Below are 17,737 nucleotides of genomic sequence, written 5' to 3'. Positions count from 1 at the left end.
CCATCCGTCATGATGGGGAGACTGTGAATGTTGCTCCCTGTCGTCACCATGAGGTGGAACTGGAACTTGAGGAGGGCAGCAGTGACGTCTGCTTCAATTTGTTACACCCCCAGCATGTAAAACCCAGCCCAGTGTCTGGCCTTTCCCAGATGTTGAATAAATGTCTGTCCAACGCACGGCAGTGGACGGAAGGTCTAACACAGGCACCACTGGGAACGTGTAGCGTCAGAATGGGTGCTTGTGAACAAAGCTGCTCAGTTCTAGCTCCAGTCAAAGCTCCCCTTCCCAACTGCTTCCTGCCTGCGAACCCCTTAAATCGATAGAGCACAACCCCCAGAATCCCAGGACGATGCCACCTCGAATCAGCCGAGAAACAGGAGGCAAGAGGAAACGCCAAGACGAGAAACCCCATGCATGCACTGCCCGCTCCCCTCCCCAAAACGTCCCCGCGCAGGATGCAGCCCCTGGCTGGAATTCACCCCCCTCCCTGCTAGTTGTGAACTAATAAAGATGAATAAACTCACTGTCATTTCCGCCTGGATCTCACTGCTGCCTCCTTTTCTCCACTCCTTGCTTTTCTCTTTCGGGGAATACTTTTCTATTTGCTTTTGCTCACTAGCCCCTTTAGAGGTAGGACCCGGGTAAGACGACTCACCTTGGACCCATAGAGGTAATAAGGCTGGACGTTGGCGGGTTTATCTCTTTGCGGTTCTTGGGTGAAAGGAATGGCAGTTCGGACAAAACTAGGAGAGGAAAGATGGGGCAGGCGTTAACCGAGTCCTGATATTCTTCGGGGGACGTGATGTAGTGGGACCCTTCCTGACCAGGTGCAACCACACCACTTCTTAAGTGGGTGCCTCCGACATACTCCCACCCAACCACTGCCTCCTCCCCAAAGATGGGAAAGCTGAGGTCCAGACTCACAGGCTTGATGTGGGGCCTGTGGCTGCTCGTGACAGTGGGCTGGGCCTGAGAATGGCCTTCTCCAGGGCCCCACCTCTCCACCTCCCCAGGCCCATGTTGGGTTTCCCCAGAGCAGGGTTCTGCAAACTCTTTCTGTAAAGGCCCAGGCAGCAAATAGTTTCAGCTTTGCCAGCCAGATGGTCTCTGCTGCAAATAAATCCGCTCTGCTGGTCGCAGGAAAGCTCCCGTAAACAACAGTAAATGAATGAGCGTGGCTGAGTTCCTATGAATTTCAAATACTTTCCACTTGCCAACACATGAGGATTCTTCTTTGGATTCCCCGTCTCCCTCACCATTTAAAAACATCAATACCATTCTTAGCTCATGGGCTGTACAAAAATAGCGGGGAACTGGTTGTGGCGTGTGGGCCAGGGTTTGTAGACTTTTGCTCAAGAAGATTAAAGGTCCCAAATCTTCAGAGAACAGGAAGTGCGTCTTGCTAAGTGCGTGGGTTCAGGAGCATCGGTGGATTCCTCCCAGACCTCCCAGTCACTCAGCACATGCTTACTGAATGCCGGTCCTGCGGATACGGAGAGGACCTGTGCCCAGTTTTGCTCATCCTAACGTACTTATTTTGAAGTGAATACCTCTCACCTCTTCCACCAGGTTTTGAACCTCTGTGGGGATAAGGGATCAGGTCTTGTTTCTACCTTGGTGCCTGGCCCAGGGCTGAGGTCACCTGCAGGAGACATGCTCCACTTTGCCATGCATGTGTGTGCTCTGCCCACATATGCCTGTTTGCACACATACATTCCCATATGTCCTCACAAAAGTACCATCTGATCATGTCACTCCCCTTCCTTAAAGGTTCATAAATGCTCGATCCTAATGTGGTCTGCGGAGCAGTCCAGTCTGGTCCTGCTTCCTCCTGCATCCTGCCGCATCTTTCATGGCACCGCTCCCCATCCCACCTGCTCCACCCTTACCAGCTCCCTGGCTCCTTAGAAACTTTGCCTGGAATACTCTTCTGCCTTTTTGCTTTATTTTTGTCTCCTCATCCTTCGCACTGCAACTCAAGCACGCCTGCTCAGAGGAGGAAGCCTCTCCTGAGGTGTGCATGGCTCCCCGGACTGGATCAGGTGGGGCTGTTCTCTCGTGGCTCCGTGGGCTTTCTTCCATCTCCATGTTCACCGCTTATCATAACACACTTACTGTGTGATACATCGTTTCACAGATTGTGTGACTGTTTGATCTAGTGGCGTGAAGGCTCCAAGAGGCAGGAAGGCATCAGCACAGAGCCTGCACCCAGGAGAGGCCCTGTGAGATGCCTGCGGCAGGGACGAACGGACCTTTGGGTTGGGCCTAGTTTGGAGGAGGCAGCTGGCTGCTCCCAGGGCCCCAGTTCACCCCGCCCCCTCCAACAGGGACTCCTTACCGGTTGGTGGATCCGTTGTAGCAGTAGTTGGGGAGGAAGTCGAAGTTCAGCTCCCAGAAGACGTGCAGGGTGATGCGGCCGTAGGGGGCGGACACGTTGTGGTTGGCCTCCCGGAACATGGCGTCGAAGCTGTCCAGGGTCATGTGCTTGCACAGCAGCCGGTGCGTGAGCCGGTTGATCTCCAGCAGCCACTCCAGCTCCTGGCCGAGAGAGAACCGCAGCTGCTGAGGACGCACACATCCTTACAGGTGTGCACCACTTGGTCTGAGCCATTCCTGTCACAGGCGAGAGCCCCTCACACAACCTCCCAACTGCCGGCATGGGGACCAGGACCCCAGCAGTGGCATGTGACAATGTTCCCTTGTTCTGAGGGGAAGGAATTGATTGACAGCTGTTGCCCAGGCTGCATGCCTGTCCCAGGAAGGGAACCAGGTCACATGCAAATGCGTGTAATGGGGCTTAGGATGTGAATCCAGGTCTTTAGACCCCAAATCGTGTGTGTTTGGCCCCTGTGACACAGATAGCTGCCTGGAGTAAAGAAATCACGGCTAAGAAAGCCCTCTGAAAATAAGGATGGTCCTAAAACATAAAAGCAAAGAGAACATCAGAAAGGCAGTTCACCAGAGTGCAGCCCGGAGGTGGGACAGTTAGATGCAGTTTAATTATCTGTGGTCTCAGGAGGCAGCCCCACACCAGCGACTCTATTTCGTTCTCATCGGCCACAAGGCCCCCTGAACCCTGGTCGGGGTCCCGTGTGTGGTCAGGTGGAGGCCCCAGGCCACGCCTCACAACTTGGAGCTTAGCCTCTCTGAAATTCAGATTCTGTGGCTCTAAACTGGGGGCACAGACCTGGATCGCAGCTTGCAAACTAAATGGCTGCAGGTCAGGTAAGTGGGCCAAGCGGGACAGGAGGGAGTCGTGGGGCTGGGTTGTCTGTGGCAAATCGGAGCGCCCAGTCCAGAGAAAGGCAAAGCTATTAAACTCCATCTGATTGTGGTGTCGGGAAGGGGCTGAGTGAGAGCAGATCCTGCCACTTCTCAAAAATAGGTCAACATCTGGGTTCCAATTCTGAAGTGGCAGCTGAAGAGTAAGAGTCCAGTCCCTGTGCACCGTGAGGTAGAGGAGGGCAGACACACAGATCAGCTCTCCGCTTCTTCTCTTGGCCCAGCTAGCTGGACCTCATCCTGGTTTCGATTCACTTGGGATGGGTAAAAAAAACACACCAAAATAACAATAATAAAAAGAGTAAACGCTAAGGAGTGCATTTCTGAGATCCACGAGTTGTCCCACTGTGGGGAAGATAGCTGCAGATAGGAAAGCAGGGAACCACTCCTGTCCTGCTGTTCTGTGCTCTTCACGGTCTCAGGAATGCGTGTCAGTGTTGACAAGGGAGACCAAGAGAGTGGAAGTGGGGGCTGCTGGAAGTGGAGGTCCAGTGCCTGCCGTGCAGCAGCACAAGGGTGTTTCTTTGTGACGTAATCCCAACTGTGGTCTTGCATCAGCCATGTTCTCCTGGCTTCCCTCAGGAGGGCCCCTGCCTGTGGGACGGATCCAGGGCTCGGTGCAGAGGGTTTAAAAGGCACGTGAGTGGTTCAGACACCTTCAGAGAGGATGTCAGCATTCCACAGTACAGTCGGTTTACTGAGGAAATAAAATACCCAAAGGGGCAATTCTGTGAAGTATGGGAAGAGCTCTTCAAGGGCAACCAGAAACCCGAGTGTCAGCCACATGGGCCTGGTGACCAGCTCTGTGGCCCGAGGGAGGCAAGAAGATCTGGATTCTTGAACCCAGGGTCAGTGAGAGCTGGTAGGTCAGATCCATGAATGATGTGTCCGGGGAGCTGGCAGCAAACTGACAGCACAGTCCAGCTGCCAGGCACATCTAGGCAATGGTTACCAGCTGGGAGGGCTGGGCTGGTGCTGCCAGAGCTTCTGCACATTAACTTGTGTTCTTCCACATTTTTAATGTTGGCTCAAAATTTCAAATATGCTCTGCAGCCTCAGGCTGCCAGCTCTCAGCTGCAGTGTTGTTGTTTGTTGTTTTGTTTTGTTTTTAAAAAACACACACACATTTGTATTGATTTCAGAGAGGAAGGGAGGAGAGATAGAAACAATGATGAGAGAGAATCACTGATCTGCTGCCTCCTACATGACCCAGGATCGAGCCTGCAACCTGGGCATGTGCCCTGACCAGGAATCGAACTGTGACCTCTTGGTTTCTAGGTCAATGCTCAATCACTGAGCCACACTGGCACTGGCCGGGGTCAGCTTCAGCTTTTCACAGCTCTCTTGGAGCATCTATTTACCGAGCTGCGTAGCATAGGAGAATGGTGACTGACAGGAAATGTTTGCAGCCTCCCCACTCGGCATCAGGCTGCCTCCCCATCTCAGATAGGAGTTTCTAGGTGGAGGGAAGGGCTGAGGGCAGCACATTCCTGGGTTTGTTTTTTAGAAGAGGCAGAAGCCTCTCAGCAGAGGTGAGGGGGGGCCTCCTGACCCCATAGGGGGGAGAGTCCCTGGGGCCTCCTCTTCAAGGGCGTCAGGGGCAGTGGCTGCTCTCCTGGGGGCCATCATCCTCACCCGGTAAACACCGGCTTTCATGCTTGTTTTGTTGTCGGCTCAAAGAGCAGTCAGTGCCTTTCAAGGGCTGGGCCATGCACTCCCACGCACACCCCAAACCAGTTTTCCCACCCGATACGCTCATTCATTACTGGAAAACTGGAAGATACAGATAGATTTTTTAAAAAGATGAAAACAAAAGTCCTACTACTTGGAGATAATCACTGCTAACATTTTGGCATAAACAAAGAAAAATCTGTTTCTTAAAATAGATGTCCTGGAAGGAGGCGTGCTACATGACAGTCTCTTCCCGTAAGGGACCTAGGCTGAGGTGGGCAGCTGGATCAAGTCCTCTTAGGAAACGCTGTTGAAAATTCACCCCGAGAACATTTCCCTGCAGCTCCAGATCCCTGTGTTCCTCTCTGTTTTTCCCCACAGGCCTATTTATTTATTAAGTGCAATGAACTATGCAAAGCTCTTTCCAGACTGGCTCCTTTTGTCCTTGCAACAACACCATGAGGTGAATGCTAATCTTTCCTCCACAGTGTAGGTAGGGAAACAGGCTTATAGAAGATGAATAACTTGCCAAGAGCACCCAGCCAGTAAGAGGCAGGGTCAGGACTGCACCCACTGGTTTTTCTGACTCTGGAGCTCTACTTTTTAAAAAAGTCCTGTGTCCACTTAAAAACAAGCAAACACCTTTCTATTTGGAAATAATTTTAGACTTACACAAAAGTGAAAACAGCAGAGTTCCTGCATACCCCGGACCCGGTTTAACCAACGTTAACCTCTTACATAACCATGGCATGATTATCAAAAGTAGGAAATTAACGTCGGCACAATGCTATTAACTCAACGACAGACCTTATTTGAATTTCCCCAGTTTGTCCACAAAGGTGCTTTTTGTTGCTCTGGAATTCAATCAGGACCCACTTTGCATTTAGTCTTTTCCAATCTCTAGTAGCTTCCAGTCTCTCTTTGCTTTTTATGATCTACATGCTTTTGAAAAGTATTGCTCCCTATGTGTGTGTGTGTGTTTCTTTTGAGGGACTGTTTTTGATTTGGGTGTATGTGGTTTTTCTCATGATTAGATTGAGATTATGCATTTTGGGAAGAACACCACAGAAAAATACATATCAGGAGACACATGAATATATCTTATTCCTTACTACCTTTGATGCCTGGGTAAGAGGGTGTCTGCTAAGTCTCCCCATTGTGAACTTACTATTCTTCTATTTGGAGCAAATAAATGTCTTGAAGGAGATAATCTGATATTATTATGCAAGTAGTCTGTTTCTTTCCAAAGTTATTTTGGGGGTAATTTTTTTATTATGGGAAAATATACATAACATAAAATGTACCATTTTAAGCATTTTTAAATGTACAGTTCTGTGGCATTAAATACCTTCACATTATTGTGCAACCATCACTACCATCCATCTCCAGAACTTCTTAATCTTCCTCAACAGAAACTCCGTACCCATTAAACACTAAAGCTCCTTCCCCACAATCACTCCCCTACTTTCTGTCTCCATGAATTTGGCTACTCTGGGAATCTCCTAATAAGAGGAATCATAATATGTTTTTCTTAAAGTTCTGTCCACTGCCCTGGCAGATGTGGCTCAGTGGGTTGGGTGTCATCTTGTGCACCAAAAGGTTGCCAGTTTGATTCCAGGTCAGAGCACATGCCTGGGTTGTGGGCTTAATCCCCAGTAGGGTGCGTGCAGGAGGCAGCCAATCAATGTTTGGCACTCTCTCCCCCCAAAATAAATCGATAAAAAAAAATCTTAAAAAAAAATTCTGCCCACTAATTTTAGCATCCATGTAGTAATCTAATGGTGACTTCATTCCTTCTACTCATCTGCTTTTGAAAGCATTAAAGCCTTCCTTTGATTCACTTAAAGACTGACTGATCAATCAAGCTTACTCTAATTCTTGGACAGAATTAATATAGAGAAGTTCACAAGCTGTTTAATAGGAGAAGGAAGGTCCATGCTTATGCATCAGGACCGATTATATAATTTGCAGGTCCCCTGGCAAATGAAAATGAGGGGACCTTCGTTAAAAAACTATTAAGAGCCCTGGCTGGTTTGGCTCAGTGGGTGGAGCATCGGCCTGCTGACTGGGGAGTCCCAGGTTCGATTCTGGTCAAGGGCATGTGCCTTGGTTGTGGGAGCATCTCAGTGGGGGGTGTACAGGGGGCAGCTGGTTGATGTTTCTCTCTCATTGACATTTCTGGCTCTCTGTCCCGCTCCCTTCCACTCTGTGAAAAATCAATAAAATACATTTTTAAAAAAGCTACTAAGAGTTTTAAGACAGCAAGAGCAGAGCATTAAACCCAGCACAGAGCCCCAGGCAATCAGGAGAGTAAGATTATTTTCATTCTTAAGTCTATTTTTCCTGCTCTATTCAGATAGGAAGGAAACTTGCTGCCCTCTATAACTGGCCCAGTACTAAGCTCACAACAACATCCAGCTAGAATCCCAGATCGTCCCATCTCTTACCACTATGGAGGTCAGGTCCTCACTCTCAAAGCGGCTGATGGCCTGGTCCAAGGATTTGTACATGGCGGCAGAGATGCGCTGAGTAATGAGTCTGTTCAGGTCAATTGATCTACCCAAGAGCTGGACAGGAGAAATAGAGGAAGAGAGAGAGAAGTTACTTAAGATTTGCATAGACACATGACAATGAAATGCAATGCACTGATAGGAACTTGGATTAAAAGTATAAAGGTCATAACTGGGACAAATGGGGACTCTGTAGAAAAGAGCATTGTCCAATTTCCTGAGTATGGCAATTCTATTTTCATTTCGAGAGAATGTATGTCATTGTTCTTAGGAGATAGGTGCTGAGGTGTTCAGGGGTGAAGGCTCATGATATATGCAACTTATTCTCAAATGGTTAAGAAAAAAAAAGCTGCGGCCCACTTCCTTTTTTTTTAATATATATACTTTTATTTCAGAGAGAGGAAGGGAGAAGGAATATCGATGATGAGAGAGAATCATTGATCAGCTGCCTCCTGCATGCCCCCTAACAGGGAATCAAACCTCCACCTCCTGGTTTATGGGTCAATGCTCAACCACTGAGCTGCACTGGCTGGGCAAATAGTATATTCTTTAAAATATATATTTCCATATACTATTTATATTTATACATAAATATATTTTATATATGTGCTGCATTTGTGGGAGAAAACATATACATGAGAAAGAGAAAGTGGTAAAACATTAATAATGAATCTGTTTATAAAGAATATATGTGCTCATTGTTCAACTTTCCTGTAGTTTTGAAATATAAAATGCTGAGGGAAAATACAATTTATTCATACTGCAGGACAGGCTCTGGCATCCGTGCAATGCTAACATCCTAAATTAGCCTTGAGCTCCTTCCTGAATCTGCCCTGTGCCCCAATTCACAGTCACCGGGAATAGCCACCCCTCAGCATTTAAATTCATCCCTACAAAAGGCCGTTGTGTGCCTTTGTGGGGATGAATTTAAAAGCAGGAGCATGAAGGGCTGGTTACAGAACGGAACATGTAGCTTACAATAATTTCTACTGGGGAACACAGGGGCAGCCCTGCAGATGCTATGGAGAGAGCAGTAAACATTTATTGACCACCTGCTCTGTGCCCTGCACTTTTCTAGGTACCCAAGGATTATTCTTAACCGTTTAATTTTTTCTACTTGTCTTCTGGGGTGAATTTTCTACTAACTGACAAGGGCCCCTTAAAGCCACAACGTGCACACATAAAGCCCTCAGTATTAAACACCCTGTGGCTAACTCTGCTGCATCAGTGACAGTCATAATTCTCTGTTGTCAGCAGAGGAGAAAAATGTTCTTTTTCCTGTTACAATTCTCCATTTCCCTTGCATTTCTCATAGCAACGGGAATGTCAGGGTTTCTAAGGAACCCTTTTCCTCTTCATCTAGACCAGTGGTTCTCAACCTGGGGGTCGCGACCCCTTTGGGGGTCAAACGACCCTTTCACAGGGGTCGCCTAAGGCCACCGGAAAACACATACATAATTACATATTGTTTTTGTGATTAATCACGATGTTTTAATTATGTTCAATTTGTAACAGTGAAAATACATCCTGCATAGCAGATATTTACATTACGATTCATTAACAGTAGCTAAACTACAGTTATGAAGTAGCAACGAAAATAACTTTATGGTTGGGGGTCATCACGACATGAGGAACTCTATTAAAGGGCCGCGGCATTAGGAAGGCTGAGAACCACTGACCTAAACCATCTCCTCAGTGGAGGCTCGGCCCCCTTCACCTCAGTCTTTCCCACAAACGCCATGGGCCACATGAAAAGCACGCAGAGGCCACAGCGGAAAGGCCCAAATCTCCCAAGAGATGTCAAGACCCCTCTCTACTCTCACTCTCCAGGCAATCAGGAGGTGGCTGCCAGCAGGGCGTAGGAGCAGGGAGCAGTCTGCTGGGGCAGCTCTTATTTTGTCTCTCTTGTTCCGTTAACATTTTTAAGCAGGAATATGTGTCTGAGCTCCTGACAGCATTTCCTCTACACTGGGGGTCAAGTGTTCACAGAAACCAACCCCACAAAAATAAACCATAATTTCTACCCTGGGTTTAGCCTGACATGCTGTGTTTGTTTCAAAGGCCCGGAGCTCTCCATCACTTAGGCTAGCATCTGAGCCTTGCAGGGACACATTTACCCACTGCTGAGCGCAGTCCCGACGCAAGGAAGTGGGCCGCAGCTTAGGACGGGAAGACAGAGGCTTTGGTGGCCACTGCTCCCCAGGGGTGAGCTGCAGACGAGCAGAGAGCCTGGAACTTGGACCAGAGGAGGCCCGTGCCTTTGCCCGGTTTGTGGACTCTGAGGCTGTGTCACACCCCTCTTAGACGTCCACACGGGGCAATGTGCAGACAGCACAGCCCTGATTTCTGACCTCCATGCTCCCCTCACAGCTACTCTCTCAGCCTGTTCCACTTCCACTGTGGGTTCCATCCCCTATTACCTGGACGTGTCTCTGTTTCAGCAGCGTCTCGTAGCGGTTGGACGGCGGGTACGGAATGATGACTCCATAGTTCTTACATTCGGCTCTAAAACGTTTATCCAACAGGACACTGGAAGGGATGAGAGTTAAATGAGGCCAGCCAACGTGACAGCGAATCGTTTTCAACTGCCCCGCCACGTCTGCTTTAGACCAGGATCTACCCATAAAGCACTGTCTTATGCATTTTAAGTATAATTTTTTTCTGTTTTAGAGCAAAGTCCTTCAAATTTCTTTTCAACCAGAAGAGCTCAATATGTGAATGAGAATGTCTAACTTAAAGGCTGGCAACACAGAAGTTGAATGACTTTCCTCTTTTATTCACTGACCAAAAAATCAACAACAGCAATAACAACAAAATGGAGTGCATGCTTGTCATATCCCAGATCCTTGCTTGGGACAGACAGTTCCCAACAGGAAACATTCTAAGCATTAGGAATACAAAATTCTGATCCCCTGGAAGTCTATGTTCTAGTGAAGAGAGACTGAAACTGAAAAAGTAGGCAGAGGAATAAGATAATTCCAAACAGTGTACGTCTGCATGGTATTCATTATGTATCAGGTGTGCACACGCACTCATACAGTCGCTTTTCATCTCACATCTGAGTAGGAAGTACCATTATCATCTTTCATACTGAAGCACACACTGCAGAGTCATAGTGCTCTGAAAACAATAAAACAGGACCATCTGGTATGAGGAGGTCAGAGAAAGCCTCTCTGGAGAGGTTTTGTTGGACAGAGACCTACATGTGAAAAATGGCCAGAACTGGGGGAAGAATCCCTCAGGCACAATGAGCCGTGATGTCTGAGAAAAGGAAAGATGGCCAGTGTGGATAGAGGGCAGGGCCTGGTGGAGATCATGGTGCAAAAATGAACTTATAAAGTTAGTCCAGGGACCAGGTCACGTGGGACTACCTAAGCCACAGGAAAGAGTTTAGATGCTCTCCAGATGTAACTGGATGTCATGGAAAGGAAGCCATGAAGCAGGACAGTGACCCAATCTAAATGCACACCCTCTAGTACAGAGAGCAGCCACCCGCCCCATGAGCCTGCTGAGCACCTGAGATGCGGTGGGTCCACGTGGAGATGCACTATGAGTATAAACTACATTCTAGATTTTGAAGACTTAGACAAAAAACTATTTCTAGTAACATTTAATTGTTACATGTTGAAACTTTAGTATTTTATATATATTGGATTACATATTACATGAAATATACTGCTAAATTACTTTTGCCTATTTTTCCTTTTTTAAATATGGCAACTAAAATTTTAAAAATTACATTTGTGGCTCACATGTATAATTGCATTATATTTCTTCTCTCTTAAGATTTTTAATTGTTTTCTTTTTAGAGAGAGAGAGAGAGAGAGAAAAGGAAGAGGGAGAGAAAACATCATCGATCCTCTGCCTACTGCATGATCCCTACCAGGGATCTAGACTGGAACCTGGGCATGTGCCCTGACAGGCAACCTTTTGGTGCAACCAACCTCATGGGCCAGGGCTCATTGGATTCTATTTCTAATGGTCAGCACTGATCTAGATCATTCTCTCCCTTCTGTGCTTTCTAACTCTTCCAACATCTCTCCAGCTTTGTCATGCAGTTTGCTCCCTCTTGTGGTCTGTGGAGATCTTTACATGTACTAATTCACCTTAATCCTCTCTCAAGAGCCTCTTGAACTTTCTAAGTAATGCATACAATATATTAGTTTCAGGTGTACAACATAGTGATTTGACATTTCTATACTTTCAGAAATTATCATCATGATAAGTCTAATAATTATGTCACCCTACAGAGTTGTTACTATATTATTGATTATATTCCCTATGCTGTACACTACATCTCCATGGCTTATTTATTTTATAACTGGAAGTTTGTACCTCTTATTAAACTTGACCCTTTTCATCCATCTATCCACCCCTCCCCTCTGGCAACCATTAGTTTGCTCTCTGTGTCTGTGAATTTGTTTCTCTTTTTGTTTTGTTCGTGTGTTCTGTTTTTCAGATCCCACACATAAGTGACATCATGTAGTATCTGGCATGCTATTGTTACTATACTTCTGCCACAGGCACTTTGGACAAGTAGTTCCTTTTCCCTGCATCCTCCTGTCCCCTCCTTCATCTAGTTTTACTTTACTCCTATCACCTTCAGAAATGAACTCAAATGTACCTTCCTCAGGTTAGACTTTCCAGCTCCCCACTCGAAGACTAGTTCAGGTTGAACTGTCATATATTCCCATGAACTTTTCATTCATAGGGAGCACGTAACTTCCCTTGTCACTGTGCATTCACTAGTTTTTATTAATGTCTGTCTTCCCCAGACATATCTATTCTCCTCTCCTACATTTTAGCTCCCAGTCCAGACCCATGGAAGCATTTAGGTTTCCTTACATGCTAATGAAGGGAGGTTTTGTAGCAGCAAACCCCAGGTTCTCTTACCTGCCGGCCATGGCTTTGTAGTAAGCGAAGATCTGATCCGCCAGCTTATAGACAAATTGATCAAAACACAGGTTCACCTGGCAAAAAGGAAGCAGAGCATGTCAGTGGTCTCTGTCCAGCTTTACCACAGAGACTTGGGCAACTCAAAGAGGGCAGTGGGCAGGTCTGCCTGAAGCTGTGGAGCGAGAGGCTTTGAAGGAAAAAGAAAAAGGATTATATGGCCAAGTCAACTTTGGGAAACCTTGTTCCTTGTTCTGAAGGTCCTCAGTGAGGCACAGAGAAGGCAAAGTTCAAAAAGCTGCTGAGAAACCGCCCTCCCCACCAGTCCCCTCCTTGGTGTTACAAGGGGCCAGCCCAAGGGGGACATCACAGGCAGGTCTTCATGTCCTGTAAGGACTCATGTCGGCCTCCCATGGCCACCTCTCATGACAGACTTTCTTGTCTTTTCCTTTCACTGTACTTAACGTTGCTTTGCAAATAAAGAGGTGGATGGTCATCAGAAGTTTAAACACTCACAAAAATACAATACTTATAAATCTTTGATTTTCAGCGAACAAGGGGCCGTCTTGCCATGTCAATGTTTCATCTCATTGGTGATGCTCGGGTGGGAAGGAAGTTCACATCAGACACAGAGGATCAAATCCCAATCCTCCAATCCACCAAGAGCAGGAAATGGCTGAGGGTGAAATTTCCAAGGGGAGTGGCAGTGTAATGTCAAAGGAAACAGATCATATTTAGGTAATTCATCTTTGATTCTTTTCTTACCAAATTCTCAGCTCTGTATTCAAAGAGCTTTCATGGCTTTTGTTTTACACCCCAGGTGGCATGGACAGTGCTGCCCTCATATGCAGGTAACCAAGGCATCCGACCTGGACTTGAACTTCAAGGGTGTTCGTTGGTTCTCCTTTAGGCAAAGAGCCTGCAGGGTCCAGGTGGGGGTGCCCACTCATACCCCATGATCCTCCTCTTGAACCAGCTTTGAGCATCCTTGCCCAAGTGGCTCAAGCCCCTTCTAGGCTCTGCATGCTCTTTTCCCTGAGTTTAACCTTGAGGGTGAACTATACTGAAGGTATGTGCACCCCCAGGGCTGGCCAAGAGGCCATTTTTGTGGCCATGGTGGTAGACGAAGCTTGGGTATCCATGTACATATACAGGAGGTCCTTCAGGGTGGGAAACAGAGTTTGGGGATGGGAAGAGAAAAGGGTCAGGAGACACAGAAGATTGTATTTCAACTCCCATAGAAATTAGAGGATCTAGAAAGAATGAAGCAGCTCTGGTGGCACTGCATACCCTAAAACATTCAAGTCTTTCCTTTATAAATAAGAATGCCCTATATTTGTATGGCAATTTTACCAAATGGGCCTTGTTCCATGTTTATAGAATCTCACTTGCTTAAGTGGAACAGAGACTATCATCCAACTTCAGAAGGTAAAACTACGTCATTAGTTCCTTTGGTCTCATGTTTCTGCCCCTTGCTGGCCCATGGAAGGACTGCACTTCCTTGCTCCTCTTTGAAAGGAGGCACAGCCACGTGACTTGCTTTGACCAATGGCCTGTGTCACTTTCAGGTGGAAGCTTTAAGTATCACAGTATCAGAATGTGATTTATTCTGGAATAATAAATATTCCAGATGGGTCCCACACTGAAGACTACATAGAATAGAGGCCCCAGCCAATCCATACTAGAGAAATAAACCTTTGGTTTCAAGCTACTAAGACTTTGGGGTTGGTTGTTACTGCATCACAACCTAGCTTATCCTGACTATTACAGAAATAAACCCTCTCTAGTAAACAGCGTTACCAATTGAAAAGATGGCTATGTCAGTCCTATCAGTACTATACAGAGACTCTGTGACCTTGGGGTAATGACACCTGGCCCCTTGACATCTCAGATTTATTATCTGTCAAATAGGTGGTAGCACAGATTTTTTTAAAATTATTGTAGATTACTTAAAATGCTTATATAGTGCTTAGCACTATGCCTGGCAAATGGTAAATACATAATAATTGATAGGTATATTACTGTTGTTTTTATTAGCCAAGTAATCAAACCATAAAAGACCCATTGGAAAATTAATTTTACCCAAGCAGTCCTATCATGTCCCATCCCTTGAAAAAGAAAGACCTCATCCTGGTCTAGGTCCTTTAAGACAACCACTATGTTTATGAAGAGCTCTCTCCGGAACCAGTCACTGATTCCATGCTATGGTCTCCCCCAAATTCATACGTTGAGATCCTAACCCCCAAGGCTGATGGTATCAAGAGGGGGGGCCTTTGTGGAGGGGGATTAGGCCATGAGGGTGCAGCCCCCACGAATGGGATTGGTGCTCTTACAAAGAGACCCCGAGAGCTTCCTCTGGGCTTCCACCTCATGAGGACATGGTGAGAAGTCTGTGACCCAGAAGAGCACCCTCACCCGCCCATGCTGGCACCCTGGTCTCAGACTTCCAGCTCCAGAACAGTGAGAAACATGTGTCTGTGGTTTATGAGCCACCCAATATGTGATCCTGTTACAATTTGAACGGATTAAGACGCCCGACATGTGCCAACAGCTAAAGGTGGGCAAAGTCCAGACTCCTACAATAAGCCTTCAGGAGCAGAGGGGGAAGCACCACTTGCCTCGGCTTCAATCTCATCATACAGGAACTGCTTTTTGAACTTGGTCAGAGCGTAGTAGGCACTGTCATTGTACAGGTCCAACGGGTAGAGGACGTACCTGAAGAGGAAAAAACAAGGACCAGCAGCTTAATAACCATCTCTCTTATGGCAGCCAGACTTCCATCTGCTCGGAGACATGAAGATTTGGGAGAAAGCTAGAAAAGGAGAACTTCCAGCACTCTCTGTTTCCAGCCTCCACTTAGGAATGGCTCACTTTACAATCTGCCCATAAAAATCAAAAGTCCATGATGCTAATAAATCCAGGGCCTGAAAAAATGAGTTAGCTTCCTAATCCCCAGGGATGATCACTCCCCCAGCATGACTGTTCAGAGAATGACAAAGCGCAGGAGGGGCAGATGGGCTGGTAGACTTCTGAACCTATCTGCAAGGCTGAGTCAAATCTGGTGTGGCCTTGGCCCGGCATAATGCCTCGTCTGGAAAGCTTGGGGGGAAAACAGAGCTCCCTGGCAAACTAGCCTCCACCTGCACCCCAGGAACCTTCTCGCTGGCCCAAGCCTGCGTCTTACTCCATCATGGAAGGTTCTTTGGTTTCCAGGATATGGTCTGTCAGGATCCAGGGCATGGACATCTCAATGGGAAACTGGATCCGCCGGCCCATGGTCAGCTCCAGGAAGAACTCTCGGAACCAGAGCTGGGAGAGGTCACAGCACTGCTGCAGGGCTTCTGGAAAGCACGAGGGAAAGGCCTGGGTTACAGCGGAGCACGAAGGGCCTGGGAGCGGACTGTTTATGCATGCTACTGTTATTCTTATGGTTGTGCTGGAGCACAGCAGGTCCTCAGAGGTATGACTTGACCTTAGACCCTGCTCTCTTGAACTTGAATGCCAGGCTAACGTTAGAAGACAGGGTTTGCTAAGCTCAGAGGCAGAGGCAGTGTGTGTGTGTGTGCACGCGCGCACATGCGCTGGGTGGTGGTGGTGATATTTTAGAGCTTTTGGTGCCCCTACAATGTCCACTTCCCTCCCCCTGCTCCAAAGCCATCCTGAAAATACTTGTCATTCAAAGTGTGAAGACAGGCCTTAGGTGTCTGCTTTTACCTGAACTGCAGCTCCGTGACCCCTTGTACGTGATAATTCTGAACTCACTGCTCGGAGGCCTTGAAGGCCCTTCCAAGGCTGCTTCTGTGAAGAACTTGGGACTATTGGCTAAGATCTCTCTTCAATACCAACAGATGCCTGACCACGCCCACCACTCTGGGCTGCTACTGTCCCTCTACTCTGCCCTGTCACACCTGTGCACATATCCTACAGACAGAAGAGGAGTGGGGGACACAGGCCTGAGGTGCAGCCGGGAGCCGCCTTTGCTAGGAGCAATGAGCTCTCCTATGTGGCCTTGGCCCGGCATAATGCCTCGTCTGGAAAGCTTGCGGGGAAAACAGAGCTCGCTGGCAAACTAGCCTCAGAACTGGGCTCAGAGCTGCTGCTTAGATGCAAAACGCTGGCCCTAGGTGCATCTGTGCGCACTGCTATTTTGATCCCCTTTACTAAGGGCTTCATGCCCAGTCAGCCACAACGTCTACCGGACAAATATTTCCAGCTAAGTCGAAGAGCTGGACTGAGCCAGGCCTTTCCTGGCTCCCAGAGTCCACCGGCAAGTGTGCGTTTTTTCCTCAGTGGCCAATGTGCCCCTTGGGTCAGTGATCACAGCTCTCTGCAACTCTGGCCTCCTGACAGCTCAGTGGCCTCCTGACAGCTCAGTGGCTCTGGGACCGGGGCGCCCCCACGCTCACCACTGATGTTGAGCAGGTGCGTGAAGAAGAAGGACTGCTTGTGGAAGTCCTCTATGGCGAGGACAATGGGGCCGTCCAGGCTGCTCCTCAGGGTCTTCTTGGAGCCGCTCTTGTCTGCAATGAGCGACTCGAGCATGGTCCGCACCATGTACAGCTTGAAAAAGAAAGACGGGCAGGTCAGGGGCTGGCCCTGCATCCGGGGGAAGGATGTTTTGTGCTGCACTTATATATATATTTTCTGAAGATGCCCTTATAAAGCTTTGTCTTAAGAAGCACCTATTTTGGGGTTGGAGAAGTGAATTTGGAACGTGTAAACTTTCAAGCGGGAGGCCAGCCAGCCCGGGAAGGCAGTTCTGTCTGGGGCCTGCGGCATCCCTGGGTAGGTGCACCGGGTAGAACTAGGAAGTTCAAGGTCCAGGTTCCTGCTTGCTCTCTCAGCCAAGGATGTGGACATCAGAGGAGAACCTCATTCCATGCCACCCTGGAGTCCCTGCCTTCCTGGACAGCCATGGTAGCACCACGAATAGAGCACTGGACCAAGAGTCAAAAGACTGGGGTGTCAAGGCCAGGCACTGCCGCTGACTTGCTGTGTGACCTTGGGCAACAGAGTCCCACTCCAGGCCTCAGTTTTCTTATCTGCCAACACGAAGGGGTTGTAGCTTTCCCAAACCAGTCCCCTTCAGCGCTAACATTCTGAGAACTGTGAAATGGGAGATTATCAGAACAAGCCCCCACCACCTCAAGTTTTTGACCCTCAGTATTTTGAATCCATCGCCCTTTGGTGGCACCAGCTGCATGGCACAGCCTGCCGAAATCCTGGGTGAAGATTGGTACTTACACAGGAGCCTACTAGACAATTAACTCCCTCTTACAGAAGACCTTAAGTGCAAAGGGTACAAGTGCTAATCTAGATCTTTCCACATCATTTGTCTTTGAATCTTAGGGCTGGAAGGGGCCTCGAGGAGCAGGCTAGTC

General features: G+C 47.8%; 1 protein-coding gene across 2 annotated transcripts in view; it reads right to left on the bottom strand.

The window, feature by feature from the left end:
• Nucleotides 1-17,737, bottom strand: part of CYFIP2 (cytoplasmic FMR1 interacting protein 2) — an 88,236-nt gene that overhangs the window by 42,113 nt on the left and 28,386 nt on the right. For both annotated transcript variants that reach the window (XM_006766297.2, XM_006766298.1), the window contains 8 exons: nucleotides 16,763-16,916; nucleotides 15,541-15,697; nucleotides 14,975-15,071; nucleotides 12,357-12,433; nucleotides 9,884-9,992; nucleotides 7,401-7,520; nucleotides 2,339-2,538; nucleotides 656-743 (listed from right to left, as the gene is read on the bottom strand). In XM_006766297.2, the coding sequence (XP_006766360.1) occupies nucleotides 656-743; nucleotides 2,339-2,538; nucleotides 7,401-7,520; nucleotides 9,884-9,992; nucleotides 12,357-12,433; nucleotides 14,975-15,071; nucleotides 15,541-15,697; nucleotides 16,763-16,916 (1,002 nt within the window). The remainder of the gene's footprint in view (nucleotides 1-655; nucleotides 744-2,338; nucleotides 2,539-7,400; nucleotides 7,521-9,883; nucleotides 9,993-12,356; nucleotides 12,434-14,974; nucleotides 15,072-15,540; nucleotides 15,698-16,762; nucleotides 16,917-17,737) is intronic.

This window comes from Myotis davidii, unplaced genomic scaffold (assembly GCF_000327345.1).
Source record: "Myotis davidii unplaced genomic scaffold, ASM32734v1 scaffold18, whole genome shotgun sequence".
Taxonomy (NCBI): Eukaryota; Metazoa; Chordata; class Mammalia; order Chiroptera; family Vespertilionidae; genus Myotis; species Myotis davidii.
Note: the sequence above shows the minus strand (reverse complement) of the source record. Positions and strands in the feature narration are given on the sequence as shown.